This window comes from Pituophis catenifer, unplaced genomic scaffold (assembly GCF_029215685.1).
Source record: "Pituophis catenifer annectens isolate HBS135680 unplaced genomic scaffold, rPitCat1.0.hap2 SCAF_3, whole genome shotgun sequence".
Lineage (NCBI taxonomy): Eukaryota > Metazoa > Chordata > Lepidosauria > Squamata > Colubridae > Pituophis > Pituophis catenifer.
The window spans coordinates 27,715,656-27,733,090 of record NW_027256883.1 but is presented as its reverse complement, the minus strand read 5'-3'; the positions used below and the strand labels follow the sequence as shown (position 1 = coordinate 27,733,090).

General features: G+C 35.6%; 2 protein-coding genes across 3 annotated transcripts in view; one reads left to right on the top strand and one right to left on the bottom strand.

Annotated features, from left to right (window-relative positions):
* Positions 1 to 6: 6 nt before the first annotated feature.
* On the bottom strand, positions 7 to 10,903 carry MTERF3 (mitochondrial transcription termination factor 3). Its single transcript, XM_070942107.1, has 8 exons — positions 10,857 to 10,903; positions 9,082 to 9,409; positions 8,039 to 8,191; positions 7,057 to 7,246; positions 4,205 to 4,352; positions 3,325 to 3,396; positions 2,422 to 2,583; positions 7 to 1,918 (listed from the first exon to the last, which is right to left on the bottom strand). Exons 2-8 carry the CDS (start codon positions 9,392 to 9,394, stop codon positions 1,724 to 1,726), a joined length of 1,233 nt encoding a protein of 410 aa, XP_070798208.1. The 5' UTR covers positions 9,395 to 9,409; positions 10,857 to 10,903; the 3' UTR covers positions 7 to 1,723.
* Positions 10,904 to 11,228: 325 nt separating this feature from the next.
* Positions 11,229 to 17,435, top strand: part of PTDSS1 (phosphatidylserine synthase 1) — a 33,267-nt gene continuing 27,060 nt past the window's right edge. For both annotated transcript variants that reach the window (XM_070940444.1, XM_070940443.1), the window contains exons 1-2: positions 11,229 to 11,513; positions 15,337 to 15,428. In XM_070940444.1, the coding sequence (XP_070796545.1) occupies positions 11,335 to 11,513; positions 15,337 to 15,428 (271 nt within the window). In that variant the 5' untranslated portion in view covers positions 11,229 to 11,334. The remainder of the gene's footprint in view (positions 11,514 to 15,336; positions 15,429 to 17,435) is intronic.

The window sequence follows — 17,435 nt, the reverse complement described above, 5'->3', positions numbered from 1 at the left end:
CAAATATAGAAACTGCCCATCTCCCTCACAGAGGGATTCTGGGTGGTATACAAATAAACTAAATTATAACATCATGTTATATTTTAGAAAGTACCGTATCCAAATATTATCTTTCCATTTTCTTCTGAGTTAACCTCCACAATCATTTGGATTACTATTTATTAGAATAGTTTAATGAGAAAATGTATTTTGGAATTACAAGTCAAATCAGATTGCCTGTAAGGCGCAGAACCATGGTGTAGCTCACACAATAACAACCCAAGTTCTCTAGTTGTACTTGATTTCTTAAATATGGAAATCATTTCTCCATTTTGCATCCACGCTTCTTTAGGGAACCAATCCAATCACACAGCAAAAGGAAGCAGCAAGACCATTGCCACAAGACACTTAACGTTTACTGTCATTTATCCACCAGCAAAAAAAGATGTACATCAGCTTCAGAAAATACATTTGCTTGGCTCCTCTCAGACTAATAATAATGCTGAGAACTTCAGGAAATTTGACTACTCAATTGGGAAGAAGTAGGGGGTATAAGAATTAAGGAAAAAAGTCTTGAAAGTTCTGCTTTTCCATTTAAAATACAGATGGTGACTTTGTACACCATGGATATCCTAGGAAGCAATCCAGCTGCAGTTATAATTTCTACATTGGACATGCAGCTTTATTCTCCACTGGTTCCGTTGTGATCCTAAAATCATATCAAATATGACCTAGAATAGAGCTGTAGATACAAAATTCACTTGCATAAAAACCAAGTTCAGTAAATCACTACAATTCCATGCAATGCAAGAGTTGAGAGTGAGATGAAAGTGCATAAAGAAATCCATTGTCTCTAGACCGTTGATGATAGACCTATGAGATGCGTGCCACAGGTGACACACCATGTCGTTTTTGGTGACATACTCTTATCTCTACATACATTTAATTTTCATTTGTTAAATGCTTAAATGTTAAGGAGAATATCTCACTTATATTCACTGCAATGAAGAACTCTCAATCATCAAGTAAGCCTTTTTTCCCCTTAAAAAAGTTTCTGCGGTAGGGCTTTAATATGCCACAAAATTATGCAATTGTAGAATGCAGTTATGCAAAACATAAATAGACCTGAGATGAATACAGCCTTTAAAATGGATGAAAAACAAAGACTTTTGCTTTGAGGTGATTTATAATTATTATGCGTTTAATTATAGTATATTTAATTATCATTAAATATACACAGAATATTTAATAGGGAAATTTTAATTTGTCTTGAATGTAACCTGCACTTGCATAACAACTTTTCCTTCCTCCACCTCTTCCCAGTTTAAATCTTGCATTAGTCTAGTAACTGCTGCAACTGATGAAGTGAGCTGTATCTCACATTTATGTTATTCTGAAAAGATGCTACCAGACTTCTCTATTTTATGTAATAATATTGATTTATTCACTATGGAATAAATCTAAAACCAGATATTGTTAGGTAAACATTACATCTAGGTCACTGGTGGGAAACACTAGTGGCTGCACTCATGACTATAAATGCTCAAACATCCTTATATTTGGTTTATGATGTTTGGTTTTCTTATTTAACATTTATCAGCACACTTGGATATAAGTTGTATCTTATTTCTAAATTTGTTTGCATATTTAGAAGTCATTTTACTTATTGACAAAGTTTTGTCAACATTTGCAGTTAGAAGGCCTACTACCAAATGTGTTTATTTTATTTTTTTAAAGTTCCTCTTTACAGCGTTTTCAAAAAATTTTCAAAGTCTGTTACTTCTGCTTTAGCAACTTCAGCACAAAACACATCATCTGGCATGGCTATCAGTTTTTCCAAGGAGATGTAGCTTGGTTGCTCCGGATCATATTGGGCCCTTCCCAGGAACTTAAGAAATAGATGTCTTTCTTTGATTCGTAATAACTTTGCATTAAAAATCTAAAATAGAAAAAAAAATGAAATGTATCTTATTTGGGAACAAGTCATACTGAAATCAGTGGCATACAGTTCTGAGCAAATAGAATAAAAAAGAATTCTTTATTGGCCAAGTGTGATTGGACACACAAGGAATTTGTCTTTGGTTCAATATGGCATTAAACAACAGGTCATTAAAATTAGTGACATGTGCAAGACAATTTCATTTATTTTTAAAAATACATTAATCAATATCTTTGCATCTTGAGAATTGGGTGAGCCTGTTTCTTGGTAGTGGTTATGCTAACTGAGTGGTTTTGGCTGCTATGCTATTTTATGTTATTGTCTTTTTACTGTTTTTATTGTTTTTGATTGTTAGCTACCCAGAGAAACATATATGAGATGGTGGCCATATAAATCTATTAAATCTATTATGTTGATATACAATCTGCATGAGTTCCCCTTAAGCTAGTTTTTACATTTTGTGCTCCAATGACTAGTAATTACATACATTTCAAGATTCTTACCTGAGGAAAATGTACCATAAGTTTGTGGGAAATGCCCATTACATTATGCACATAATCAAAAACCTGTGTTAACTTCTTTTTGCCTATACTTAGGTTTTTAGGGACTGTGTGTGCAATATGGCGGATTTCATTCTTACTAAATCCAAGTTCTTCCTCATACACCTGAAAAAGAGAGCAATTTTGAAATTTGAAAGAAGTCAGAGAAACAGATGATACTGGACAATATTTTCAGGGGGAAAATGAAGCATTTTTTTTTCATTTTTAAAAAATATTACATGTTCAACACAGTTCTGTGGATTGGCCAAAATAAAACAAGTTATAATATCTTTCCAAAATCCTTGTGTGATTTGTATTCTCAGTATCTTTAGAATACTGAAACAGAAAATAAAGTCCCAGCTTTCAACAGACACACAATGTTAATTATTGTTATTGAGCATTCAAAAATTTTCTAACATTCATTGATTGCACTTGAATACTGTATAAGGTATAATACTGCTGGAGTTTACACATAATACAATGTCATGTTAAAAAAAGTAAAAATTTTAGCCTATTTCATATAAACCTGTCCTAACCCATAATGATGTTCACACCCCTCATTAAACATACAGCCCCCTCTATCTGTGGTTTGTGAGCAACAAGGCACAACTTATTATACAAAGCACTACCTCACACTAGCTTTCCATATTTCTGTATTTATAAAGAACTTAAAACATTAGTTTCAAAGTCATAGGGCTTGTGCAAAACACATTACATATACTAGGGTATTTTTCCTGTTATATCTTAAGTAAGAAGCAGAACTGGAACCTGTGAAAATTGGTCCAGTTGCTATCCTGCATGATTCTTAACAACTTTTATGAGTTGAAATAATGATTTTACAATAATTGCTAAAAGAAGGAGACTTACTGCAAGATTTTCTTCGATTGGTTCAAGTTTGCCAGTCAGCAATCTTGGAAGACGGGTTACCAGATTTCTAGTCTACATTCAAAAACAAATAAATATATATTAAATAATATATATTTAGGTTAAGATAAACATTTGTATTTCATTGGCAGAATATATTGTATTTATATATAGGCAACATGATTCTAGTTGAAAAAAAATATGAACGCATAGTATAGTAAAATCACATTGGAAGACAATTTACTTTAATATATAGGCAGTTTCCACACACATGTAATTTTAAAAGCAAGCAGTGATATATCTTCTATTTTTGCTCATGCTTGTGTTTAGAGTGGCAGCCATATTCATGGGAAGCTATTGTGCCTCAGCTATGGTATTATAGGCACAGATTTTCTTATTTGGATGTTATGGTTATGTGAGGAAAAATCTGCCAGATATGCAACCCAGAATGGGAATAATATAGGAATGTATTTTATAACATAGGTAAAATCTTAACAGGATTTCAGGTTCAACAATTTATACACATATGTTGAACATCATGACTCAATTACTTCAACTTTCATGGCAATGGATTTTTTTGGCTAGCCTATGACAATATTATACCATTTACATTCTTTTTCAGAAAACTGGGTACAATGGCTATTCTCTGCCATCTAGATAAATGTCTATCTAATAGGAAGTTTTAAATTCATGTAATGAAAAAGATTCTTACTATCTGTTTATGATTTTTGATGATTTTTTTCAATTATATTTTCAAATATATACTGTAATCAAAATAGAAATTATCAATATCTCTCTAGTTGTTGCTGAATTCCAAACAAATGGAATGCTACACAGTGCTCATTTCAATCTAAAGTGGTCTGTAAAGAAAAGCAAAAAGTACCTTTCTTGGATTTAGTCCAAGTACATTTTGGAAGAAACCCAATCTATCATCCAGATTTTCCACAGAAAGATGGAGTAAACATGGAGCTCTTAAGACCATTTGTGTAACTGCTTCTTTGGGAAATTTTTTTGATATTAGATAGTCGACCCTGGAAAATAGGGAAAAATACATTCATTTATAATGAAAGAAAGCAAAGTGGCAACCATTTATCCAAATGACCTATCTATCAAAGTAGCAGATATTTCAATAATATTAACAAGCAGAGCAGAAAATACCACAATTCTCAATTAATGAGAATAAAACCATAATGTAAAAAAGAATTAGTTAACAATTTCCAGCTGCATTTAAATAAAAGTTCTGTCAATACTAGCTGAGTTTTGCAATGTGATCTTAGTATCCCATATGGCTTATACTAAAACAAGCATGCAAAAATATATTTTTGCAACTGAATGCAAATACATTTTGATTTTAAGGAAAAGCTCTTAATGAACTTAAATGGCATGGTTAACTAAATCAAGAAAGGTTATCAAACAGTGGGTCTAAAGATTTACATTCTTTCTCTGCCCAAAAGACATAACCATGGAAAAAGTGCTGGGAATTCATCTTGGACATTCATTGTTCCTCTAGCCTATTTCTTAAAATAGAAGCCTTAATACTATTCAGTTCATGAAAACCTGTTTGTGGGGGAGGCAGGCTTTCTGGACAGAAGGTCAATTGTGAATCTCAGAAAGCACTGAGGGTAAACTGGCCTAACAGACTTGGATAAACATTTCCACTGTAATGTTGTAGTTACAAAAGAGACAGTGAAATGAATTAACTTGAAAAGGATCCCAAAATTAACATGTTCTTGGCATTGCCAACTGACCCATAAAGAACCAACTGTAATGTTCTTGTCTTTTTGTTTTAATTAACCTCCCCCAAATGTATGTAGCGTATTCTTCAAATATTACACAGAAATAATCTACAGGCTTTTCATGCTCATCAAAATTTGGAAGATTGGGAGAAAGAAGATTATATAAGAGAATTGTTATTTATTTTATTTCATTTCATTTCCTTCCATTCTCCCATTTTTTTAAACTAACGTTATGTTAAAAGAGTCTTATAATTACTTAACTTTTATCCCATTTCTGAATCTACCATTTCACCAGAACCTACTTTAATAGTATTCACAATCTGATTCCATTCAGATATAACAGAAACCATGTTTTTAGCAATTGCAGTGACGCTTAATCTTTCTTTTCTTTTGTGTGCTACAAGGGGAAAAAAACAATGTTTCCTTTGATATTAACATTCCCTTGTAATGCTGAGAAATCCAGGAAATTAGGTTTTTAATTATGGATTCTTTGCACACTAGCAAGTGATTTAGGGCTTACAGTCATAATTCAGCAGCATCTGAGGTGACTGTAAATTTTTCTACCATGGGTGCCTTTTTAAAACACTGCTATATAAAGCCTTCTGGAAACTTAAGAGATACTGATCTTGCACTTGAATCGATTTAAAATCCAGGTCATTTTTACTTCTTCCATTAATAAGATGCATAAAGATTGTAGTGTGAAGTTAAGCTTCTAGAAAGTGTTTCAATTTCTCTGCCACTAATGCCAACCAGCATTGCAGCCCTATTAAGAATTATCCATCTTTAATGGGCTGTTATGGCACTCCTACTTCAGACTCCATGTTTTTTAAAAAATATTTTTCACATCTGCTGTTAGAGGTAATCATTTCCCTTGAGCAGGTTATCCAAAATGACTGCATGAGGTATACAGAATTCCTTAGTTGATCATAAATATAACTTTTAGCAACTTCAATAATGTTATTGTATATAAATCTCTTTTCATGCTATTTTAATATTATACTCAAGATGTAACTGCTGAAATATTTCCTATGTTGATAAAAGGCTAGATTTTCCCTTCAACCAGAATATGTGATTAATAATAAGCCTTTAAGAAAATGGCAAGTAAAATGAATTGAATCTCTAATCAACCCTCTATTTTTTCATTTCTATCTACTGACAAGGAATTTTAATTTTGCCCCATAATGAAAAACACATGTCTGTATTTAGTCAAGTCTCAACAATCAAATTCTGTCCCTACAATTCAGAATGCATTACAAATTTTACTGAAAATAAACAAAAACCTCTTTTTTCCAACTTCAGGAAAACCTCCATGAAAATTCAATGCATGCATTTTATTGGGACTCTATTTGGGAAAGAATCGTGTGTAATAATGAACAGAATTTGGCATTCTTTCTAAATAGTAGCTGCTGTACTTGTTTAAGCCATTCAGTTGAAATTATAAATAGCCCTTATTGAGCAACCACAATTGGGACTGGCGACTTGGTTGTTAAGTGAATTGGTTGCTAAGTGAAACCATGATTGTGTTTGTGTTCAGCTTTCCTTTGCTTTCCAGACCTGTGAAGGTTGTAAATGCGAGGGTTGGTCACAAAATTACTTTTTCATCACCACTGCAGCTGTGAATGATTGCTAAATGAGGCAGTTGCTAAATGAGGATTATCGGTATGTTCAATTTGTGACTGGAAAAACTTCGGCCAGTTACACAAAATCCATTTGGAAAATAGCAAGCTTAGTAATCTACCAACCCAAAAGACTATACTCTGAATCATCTACTGTCCAATACAGACTTAAGAATTCATGTATTCTTCCCTTTCCCATCAGCTTTTATTCTTCATGCTAGCAGTGCTGTTTAGAACGTCTTTGATCCTGTTACATACCGAACCTACCATTTTAAAGTGGTGTCACTGGAGCAAACAAGAAATCCAAGGACTTCCAACCCAATGCAGGTTTAAATATTTGAGGTTTAGAGGAAGAGGGAGTTGGAATGCCCAGATGTCCTTACCTTGTTTTTAGATCTTCCACTTCTTCGTTGAGAATATAAGGATTTTTAGTGAGAAATGCCCCAAATTGTGTATCTTCCAAACCAATATCATTAAGAAATAGAAGGATTTTTTTTATATCAGTTTCAAAATCGAGTTTTACAAGAAGCTGGCCTGCATTTGGATGTTTTTCCAACATGGACAAGTTGACTCCTGCAGGAAATTCAAAAACCGATTATATAGCCGTTCAGTGAAAATAAAATATTTGTCCTGTTGTGTGCCCAATTTTGTACATGCAAACAAAAAAAGCTATGTGTTCTACTTTAGATATAAATATTGTACTTGGAACAACCCCACCGAAATCAATCAGCTTTAAGGTACAAATTTACTATCTTAAGTCACATTGACAGCAACAGGATTATTTTAAGTCTGATCATGTCTGAATCTACCCCTGATGTTTAACAATTTTGAGTTCCACTGCAGTCTTTCATTTATAGTCATTTTTAATGTGATTGAGTAAACATAGATAGCAACTCTAAATCATGAAGGATTGTGGTAGAAAGAGCTTAAGGCTCATTGATTCCTATCATTCTGGTAAAATCAACAGATCAGCTCCATTCTTTAAAGGTCTCGGAAGAATATTGATTACTGGCACCAAATAATTTAATATGATACAGATACAGAAATGTTAATATGATATTGATTGTAAAGGTAATAAGTAATACTGTATACATCCTGAGGTACATGTAGATAAATAATAGTTCTAAAGAAGTTGTTTTCCAAATTCTTCATGAATTTTTTGTATTTAAGAACCCTTCTATCACAAAAAAACTGTGCAAAAGAAAGTGGTTTCTGCCCTGAATTGTATTTCTGCAATAGAATATACCTTCCACCTACCATTTTATGATAGAAATATATTCCACAAACACAACTGGTTGTTATATAGTAAGAATGGTTATCACAAAGTTCCAGCATATCACGTCTAGCAAGTGGAGCTATACTTACCGAGAAGCACCAATTTGCGCAATGTTTCTGAATGGTCAACATAATCTCTAAGTGAGAAAGATTCTAATGGAGGTGGTGGTGCAGCTTTGATTTGAAGAGACTCGTCTTCTGAAATTTTCTCCAAGGGAGATATAGGCAAGTCGTCGTCCAAATCTTAAATTTATGAAAGTGAAAAAAACAACTGAAATTAAGGAAGTGATAGAATACCAAACATGGTATTCTATATGGTGAATATAGAATTTTATATGGTGAACAGAGCTGAACTATCTTAGCTACCAATAAATAACCCTAATAAGAATTCTTTTATTATTCTAAATTAAATTGATTATTATTCCTTCAAATTCATTACAGTATTTGTTTTCAAAATATAGGGGAAGGGAGATTCTGCCTTTTAAATAGTCTATTGAAAACTATTATTTTTTAAAAACAAGAAACCCAAAAACAATAACAATATATGGAATCTTTTTTTTTTTTTTTTTTTTTGCACATAAGATATGGCCAATGCTCTGTTTAAAAAAGATGTGGGTAAATGTGCGGGGGGGAACCAATAAAACTTGTTTAAAAAAAACAATATATGGAATCTTTGAGGATGACAATGCATGACTGTTTAGGGCAGAGATACGAAAGGAGGTAAGGGGTATGATACATTGGAGTTAGTCCCTTACCTTGCTGAGGTTCAGAGCTGAGAAGGACCAATCCAGGAGTAGCTTGGATCAGAGTAGGTCTTTACCTAACAGTTGGTGGGATTCGGTTAACAATGGCAAGGGGCAATGCTATTGCTAAGTAATGTCTCATGTGATGACTTACTTTTCCGGTCTCAATTACTGTTATTAACTGGGAACTACCTGTATAAGATTCACCCTCAACTCTACCAAATAATTTTTTTAGGCTCAGTTAAAAAGTGTGATTTAAATACTATAGCAAATAATAAATTCTAAATGATTTTTTAATAGAGAAGGCAGAGGAAATAAAATTGAAAAATTTTAGACGTAATGCTGCGATATATCATGTTCAACATCATATAAATGTAATTTGTTACTTACCTTGAAGCAATTCTTCGGTATTTAAAGTAGGTACTATCTCAGGTTTCGGCTTGTCAATCAAAGAAAGTGAAGTCTGATGGGGTTCAGTACTTGAGCTGCAGAACTGCCTGTGATTCTCCAGATGCAAAGTTCTAAAGTTCTTTAACAGCATGTGGCAATAATATCCATAAGGACAAAAGCACTGCAACTCTGATGGTTCAAGAAAACATGTCCACATTTTTACTGATTGCTTTCTCAGCTCTGCACTCTTTATAATATTGTATGTATTTAACAAAGAGCAGCATCTGGATAACTGTCTACTCCACAAAGGCATCTTACTGATTAAGATCTGTAAGAAAAGACCAAAGGAACATTTACATTTATTTGTTAGACAGAATAAGGATTTGTAATGCTGGTTTGCAGTGTCAATGTAGGAGATGACCAGGCTGAGCTCGAGGGAGGGATCAAACATGTAATCAGTTCTGATCCCTTCATGTCCACAAGCGATCTAAGTTCAGCCCACTTTAAATTCCTTTGACTCTTATCTACCACAAATTTGCTTTTAGTAGTTCAGGTTCTTGTATCGAGCATTAACATACAATAAACCTATATTCATTTGAACTGCCTGGATTTCTGATTTCCTGCGCTTCTTAACTGTTATTGTGTTAAAGGTAGGAAACCTTGAAAGCTCTCAAAACCTGATTTTGCCATGGAGATAGAGATCCCATGGAACTGTGGAGCCTGTCAAAAACTGGTGTAAATTTAGACTGCACTCTTTGTTTTTCCCCTCTTACTATAGCTTTTTAACTGTTTTTCATTGGTTTTAATAGTAGAATTGATTGTTTAGCTTTTGTTTTAATTTTGTATGCTACTCAGAGTCATATGCTCAGTCAATCAACCAATCAAGCAAGGTGGATTTGATTTAATTCAAGTCAAATTTAAATCATAATTTTTGAAGAGCAACTGTCATCTCGGTCCCGCAGCAGCTCGTCCTCTGACCTGCTGTTGACTCACCGACAATCCCAATATTGCAGAATATACAGCCTCACGGTATATAACTACACTCAATTTCATGCTGAATAAACTAAATTATTAATATATCTTAAATAGAAAACTATCTTTAGATAGTTACTCCAAAAGCATTTTATTAAAATTAATTTTATAAAAATAAAAAAATCCAATTTAAATAAAAAAAAGTCCAATTTAAATAAAACAAGGTTTGGGGAAGAAACCACAGAGTCAGGTAGTGCATTCCAGGCATTGACCACTCTGTTGCTGAAGTCGTATTTTCTGCAATCGAGTTTAGAGCGGTTTACCTTAAATTTGTATCTATTGTGTGCTCGTGTATTGTTGTGGTTGAAGCTGAAGTAGTCATTGACAGGTAGGACATTGTAGCAGATAATTTTGTGTACTATGCTCAGGTCAGACCGAAGGCGGCGTAGTTCTAAATTGTCTAATCCCAAAACTTCTTCCCCAAACCCCCAAAACTTTAACCTTAGACTGTCTACTGTTGACCTCACCCCATTCCTAAGAGGTCTGTAAGGGGCGTGCATCAGTGCACCAGCGTGCCTACCGTCCCTGTCCTAATATTCCTTTTTACTCTTAACTCTTTTCATGTATTCAAATTATGTTTATACTTTTACCTGTTATCTTATAGATGCTTGACAAATAAAATTTATGATTACGATGGTTATGAAAATTTCAAGCCTGGTGGCAAAATAAGGCATAAGCACAGAAGAAAACCGGGGCTCTCGCTTACTTCCGAGGAAGGACCCAACCAGAAGCGACCAACTCACCCGGCTGCACCAGGGAAAGCTGCAGCTCTCGATCCCCCGGGAGGTTTTTTTTTGTCCTTCGAAGACCCGCTGGACCCGCAGCTCGGAGCTGCGCCTGAAGGAAGCGGGGGGAGGGTGCGTGTGTGTGTGTGTGGAGGGGAGGGGTGGAATCCAACGCCTGCCCGGCTGCAGCGAGGCCCTCCTCGCCTTCACGAGGGTCGCCTTCCCCGGCACGCAAGCCGCTCCTCCTGACGCAAAGAGCAGGAGGAGGCGAGGCCCCGAACGGCTCTTCCTCGTGGCGGCAGCGGCGGCAGCTGCCGGCTACGTCTAAAGCGACGCGCCGCCCCTTCTCCCATCCCGGCTACGTCCTCCTCGCTGCCCGCTGGCGCGCCTCCTTCTGCTTCTGAGCCGCGAGGGTTGGGAGAGGCCCGGGAGCGGCCCTGCTATCGCCGCCGAGGAGGAAGGAAGGAGGGAAGGAGGGAAGGAAGGCGCTGCTACCATGGCGTCGTATGTGGGGAGTCGCACTTTGAGCAAGGACGATGTGAACTACCGGCTGCACTTCCGCATGATCAACGAGCAGCAAGTGGAGGACATCACCCTGGAGTTCTTCTACCGGCCCCACACCATCACCCTGCTCAGCTTCACCATCCTCAGCCTCATGGCCTTCGCCTTCACCAGGTATCGGCGGCACCGTTCAGGCAGGGGCAGGGCGCGGTGGCAGCCCGGCTGTCGTTGCGAGGGCGAGCCGCCGCAGAGACCCATCTGCTGGTCTTTTCGGCACAGGATGGGCGACCCTAAACCGTCACAGTTGTGTGGCAGGGTGTGTGTTTTTTCCCCCCAGCCCGGCTTGGATGCTGGAGAAGAGACCGCATGAGTGCAAGGGCTCTGCACCGGTCCGCTGCTGCGGGGAACATCGTCCTGTAACGTTAGGGGGGTTGCAGCTTTCCGAATATATGCTTTAATGCAGGGTTTCCTAACGTGTGGTCCCAGGAACCCTGAGGGAAAACCCCTAATACCCTCTCAGGGCTCTGCAAAAAAAAAAAAAATCAAAATTATTTGCCATCTGCTGAAGAAATGTGCAAAAAATAAAATAAAATAATGTCTTTTTTTTAAAAAAATTGTTGAAAAATACAGGTATTTTTCATAAAAAAATATTAATTCATATTTAATGAGTTTATATTGTTGCTTTTACATGGTTCGTTAAATAAATATTTTGTAAATGGGTCAGTTTTAATTTTGAATATGGTAAATACCGATAAAGATAACTTCCCTAATTTTTAAAAGTGGGAAGGTGAGAGCAAAAAGTTTTAAAAAATGCGGTGTTTCAGCCTTGCAGAAGTGATGCACTTTAGATCTGGCTAATGCCAGCTGAGGAGACTGGCCACTATTAGTTGCCTTGAGCTTCATCAGAGAAGAAGGGTGCAACAGTAGTAAAAACTGAAGTGCTTTCTCTAAAAGCATCATCCTGAGTAAGTAGCATCTTTGTTAATGTTTATAGGCCTTAAATTCCTTAGGTGCAAGAACAGTACATCAAACAATATTTGGCTATCCATTTACTACAGAGTAGAGAGACAGAGACTTATGCTTTGCTTTTTTTTGTGGGAAATCAAGATGTGCATATTTAATTTTTGTGACTCATTCTACTGTCAAACAAAAAGAATGAGTTCTGTTCTCTAGTGGACTAGATAGGGTGGAGCTATCAAGATAGCTTTTTTGATAGCTTTAAAATCAATGAGAAGAGATAATAAAGGGAGTTTGGAAGAGAGAAATGAAAAAGAAAATGAGTGAGTGTGAAGGCCTAGTTGGTTAATATATATCGCTCAGATAATACTGTAAGATTAAAAAAATAGTAAAGAAAGAGCTGTCTGGAATTTTTCTTCCTACTCTTTTCTTATCAACAATTTCTGTTAACAATTAGCCTTTCCTGGGTTCGTAAATACGTTTTTGTTTTAAAAATCTTGGCAACACCAGTTTCCATATGTTGTGGAACAGTTCTTCTGATAGCAGCTCTTATTCCTATTTTGGTTGCCAGTAATGTGAAAATCTCATCTTCCAAAAGTTTTGTCTGCTGCAGTTGTAATCATTTGGTGCAATATCCTTGTTGTGATGGCAAATTTATAGAGATAACTGTCAACTATTGATCAATAACCTTAATCCATTTGGAGGGGAAAAGTATGAGGCAGCTAAAATAAAGATAACCTCATTATTGATGGAAAAAAAGGAACAAGATAGCTGACAGCATCCAACAAACATACTGGTCAGTTTTCCTATAATTATGCACACAAGTAGATCTCTTGTAATTCAATGCACTTGCTGAATTAATACTTATTCTTTGTTATTTTAATTTTCCTGCCAACCTAGCAGTTTCAAAGCATGCAAATGCAAGTAGATAAATAGGTACCACTTTGGTGGGAAGGTAACAATGTTCCATGTGCCCTCAGCTGTATAGTTATGCTGGTCACAAGGACGGACAACACTGGCTCCCTCAACTAGGAAATGGAGATAAACACCGCCTTCTAGGGTTGAACATGACTGGACAGGGGAAACCTTTGCCTTAAAATTGTTTTAATTTAAGAATATTATCATTGCCCTTACAATTTTACAAGTTCTTATGTAAAAATACCTTCCATACTAGCATGAATTGTATTTAATTGATAATTTACACAATTATGCATGTGTGTTTACAGATGTGCATGTTTTTTTTTTGTTTTTTTTTTTAATTTGATTTATATGCCGCCCTTCTCCGGAGAGATTGTATCGTAGATTGTTACAGTCTTGCATAAATTTTCACTAATGCATTATGATGTACATATCCATAAATGCACATCATCTATGCATGTCATTTATGCTAATTCCTTTAATGTATCATTGGTAAATCTTTATAGGCGAATTGGAAGAAACTAAATCACAGTGGTCTGCTTTATTTCTATAGAAATGCTAACTAAACAAAATAGAACAGTTAAATAATATTACAAACAAATATCCCAAAATAATTAGCAGAAGATGCAAAGTCAAATTCCATGTGCGGAAGTGCTGATTCTTACAATAGTGTGATCAATCTTTTGGATAAGTAAATACATACAATCCAATATGTAAGAAAAAATTACTTTTAAATGTACAGAATTGTACATATGAAGACTCTTATGTCTAGAGAAAGATTCGTCTAGTGTACAGGAGCTGGCTTTTGGATTTTTCTGCCATTGGCCTTAAGGAATATAAGTTCCATTTGCTTCAACCATAATGCATCAACTCAAAGACACACTACTCTTAATTCTAGCTTGTGTATCATAATTATTTCACTGGATTTTCCTCATTTAAATATTGTTGCTTGTTCTTACACATACTCTGGCATAGAATTACTTAAATTAATTATTGTTGCTTTCACTCATGTCTACTAGCACAATGATTCAAGGTACCAGAATGCAGTCATTGCATCGTTGATAATTACACGGTAATTACACGGTGTACAGAAAGAACAGAAGAATTGAGGCAGAAAGAAAGAGCATCCTTTTATCTACAATGAAATCATTAAAAAAGCTAATCCATCCTTTCTCACAGACATCTATATTAAACCTAACTTTTTATTTAGTAGAAAACTTCAGTTTTCATTTGTCTGAAATAAGAGAAGGGCAATGTAAAGAACTTTTTTTAAACAAGGTTAGCGGATCATGCTGTTCCTAAGCAGTGGTGGGTTTCTACCGGTTTTCCCCGGTTCGGGTGTAGCGGTGGTAGTGGGAGGCCCCGCCCACCCACTTGGACATTATCATGGATGCTCTGCGCATGCGCAGAAGGTTCTTTGCATGCGCAGAAGCACCGTGCGTGAGCAAAGCGAGCTCACACGCGCGCTCACAGTTCCAAACCAGTAGCAAAGTAAGTGAAACTCACTACTGTTCCTAAAATGGTTCCCTGTTTTTCAGATTAGATACTACAGTCAGTAACTTTATTTTGGTCAGCAATTCTTTACTTCTCTACACATTAATTAAGTAGCAAGTATGGTCATCCCAAAGTGCTTTTCAAAAGGCAACTGGACTTTGTTGGTTTGCCTTTTCACTTGAACTTTTGTAGGAAAAACAAAAGGGATTTAACAGGAATGAGTTTAAATGTCTGAACTGAGCTTCCAAAGAAACAAGGTTGGGAAATATACCTCTATTAAACTATTCTCCAAACTCAATCTTAGTAGTTCCCAAGTTCCAGTGTAATCCTTAACTCCCTTAAGGACTTAATCCTTAAGTCCCTTGGGAGTTGGGCGGCATAGAAATGCGACAAAATAAATAAATAAAAGAAGGCCAGTTGCTTTTTGACCTGTAGGACAACTGTGAACTGGATGATTGAGAATTTTTATAGAGGTAAATTTTGAGGAACTAGGAAAATACTTATATATTGATAGTATGAATTAGCTTTTGTACAAAAAGGCAAAACAAGTTACTGAGCTTGAAAATAATTTAAATGAATAACAGTGCTTTAATTGTATGTTTTACTTTGCCTTTTTTTTTTTTTAAAGAGATGATTCAACCCCTGAAGATAACATTTGGAAAGGCATCCTCTGTGTGATATTTTTCTTTCTAATCATCAGTGTTCTAGCTTTTCCCAATGGTAAGTACCATCACTGTATGTGACTTCCATGAATATTGATTCACTGTATTTTTATATTGATGTTCTGTGTACTGTGTTTCACATTGTTCTTTTAAGAATTACACTGAACTGAAGGTTTATATAAGATTTTCATTTCCAGACTCCCCATCCCCCCCAAAATAGAATAGACACAGACATGCACACACATTAACATAGTTGAAAAAGAGAGTGAAGTCCTTTAATCAAAGGAAATTAAATGTTTAGTTCAGCATGTATACTTAAAGGAAATCTTTTGAAATTTATGGCAATTACTGCAAGAAAAGATTTTTAGGATTCTAGTTATTTATTCTTCAGTGTTTGTGTATGACAAAAACACTTTCTGCATGTGCTAAATTGTTAAAATATGTAGCAGAGTTCTTGCCTATATTGAAAACTCCAAGGATTAAGCAATTGTCACTTTACATACAAGCATATGTAATGCTTTCGAACTGTAGCAGTTTTTTGGTTATAATTGAGACTTAGGCTAAGTTCCTAATACTGTAATCTTGGAAAAACAGATTGATTTTACAAATATTTACTTGGGCATGAATCTTACTATTTCAAAGGAATTAAATTTAAAATGTTTTTTATATTTTGTTTTACTTTCTTTTATTATACAGTAATTTCATTGATCAATTAGTACTCCCAATCTCCCAGTATCTCCCAAAGAAAATGATTTTCTTTAAAGATGTTTTCTTCTTTGGAGGTTAATATTTTTTGGCTTTTACTTATTATCACTAAATAAAAATCCTGTTCATGTGGTCTCCTGAATGAACTGTCCTCAAAACACAGGATGGAGGCAAGCATACCAATTGCCTTCCACCCTGGGTAGAAGCACTGTTTGTCCATTTATTTATTTATTTATTTATTTATTTATTTATTTATTTATTTATTTATTTATTTATTTATTTATTTATTTATTTATTTATTTATTTATTTATTTATTTATTTATTTATTTATTTATTTATTTATTTATTTATTTATTTATTTATTTATTTATTTATTTATTTATTTATTTATTTATTTATTTATTTATTTATTTATTTATTTATTTATTTATTTATTTATTTATTTATTTATTTATTTATTTATTTATTTATTTATTTATTTATTTATTTATTTATTTATTTATTTATTTATTTATTTTGTCGCATTTCTATGCTGCCCAACTCCCAAGTGACATATGCTTTAATGCCCATATGATTTTATGTGATTGGAGACTTGACCCTAATTGTAGCCCTTACATGTTTGGGATAGTGCCTGAAAAATAATTTAGCATATGTAGAGAGTGTTTTGTGGTCATGAGCACCGAACACTGGTAAGATCTCATATTAGGAGTTACCTAGTGGCGATAAAAGCAGCAAAATGTACTCATTTTACTGCTCTTATTGCGTCATCAGATAATCGCCCGGCCACCCTGTTTAGGGTGACCCGCTCCCTGCTCCACCAGGAAGCGCGGGAGGACCCCTTGGAGGGAAGAGCCGAGGATTTTGTTCAGTATCTGTATGACAAAATCACTCAGATTCGGGCAGGTCTGGACTCCGACGGGATAGATCCAGCGAGGGTGACGGAGACAGGTCTTGAGACTGTTATCTGGGATGAGTTTGATCCTGTGACCCCAGATGACGTGGACAGGATTCTGGGTAGATTGAACGCGACCACATGTTTGTTGGACCCGTGTCCCTCCTGGTTAGTGCTGGCTTCCTGGGAGGTGACGCGAGGCTGGCTCCAGGGGATTATAAATGCTTCGTTGGGTGAGGGTGTCTTTCCCGCCGCCTTGAAAGAGGCGGTGGTAAGGCCTTTCCTCAAGAAGCCTTCCCTGGACCCGGCAGTATTGGCTAATTATCGTCCAGTCTCCAACCTTTGCTTCGTTGCGAAGGTTGTTGAGAGTGTGGTTGCGCGACAGCTACCCCAGTACCTGGATGAAGCGTCGTATCTAGATCCGTTCCAGTCGGGCTTCAGGCCTGGGTACAGCACGGAAACGGCAT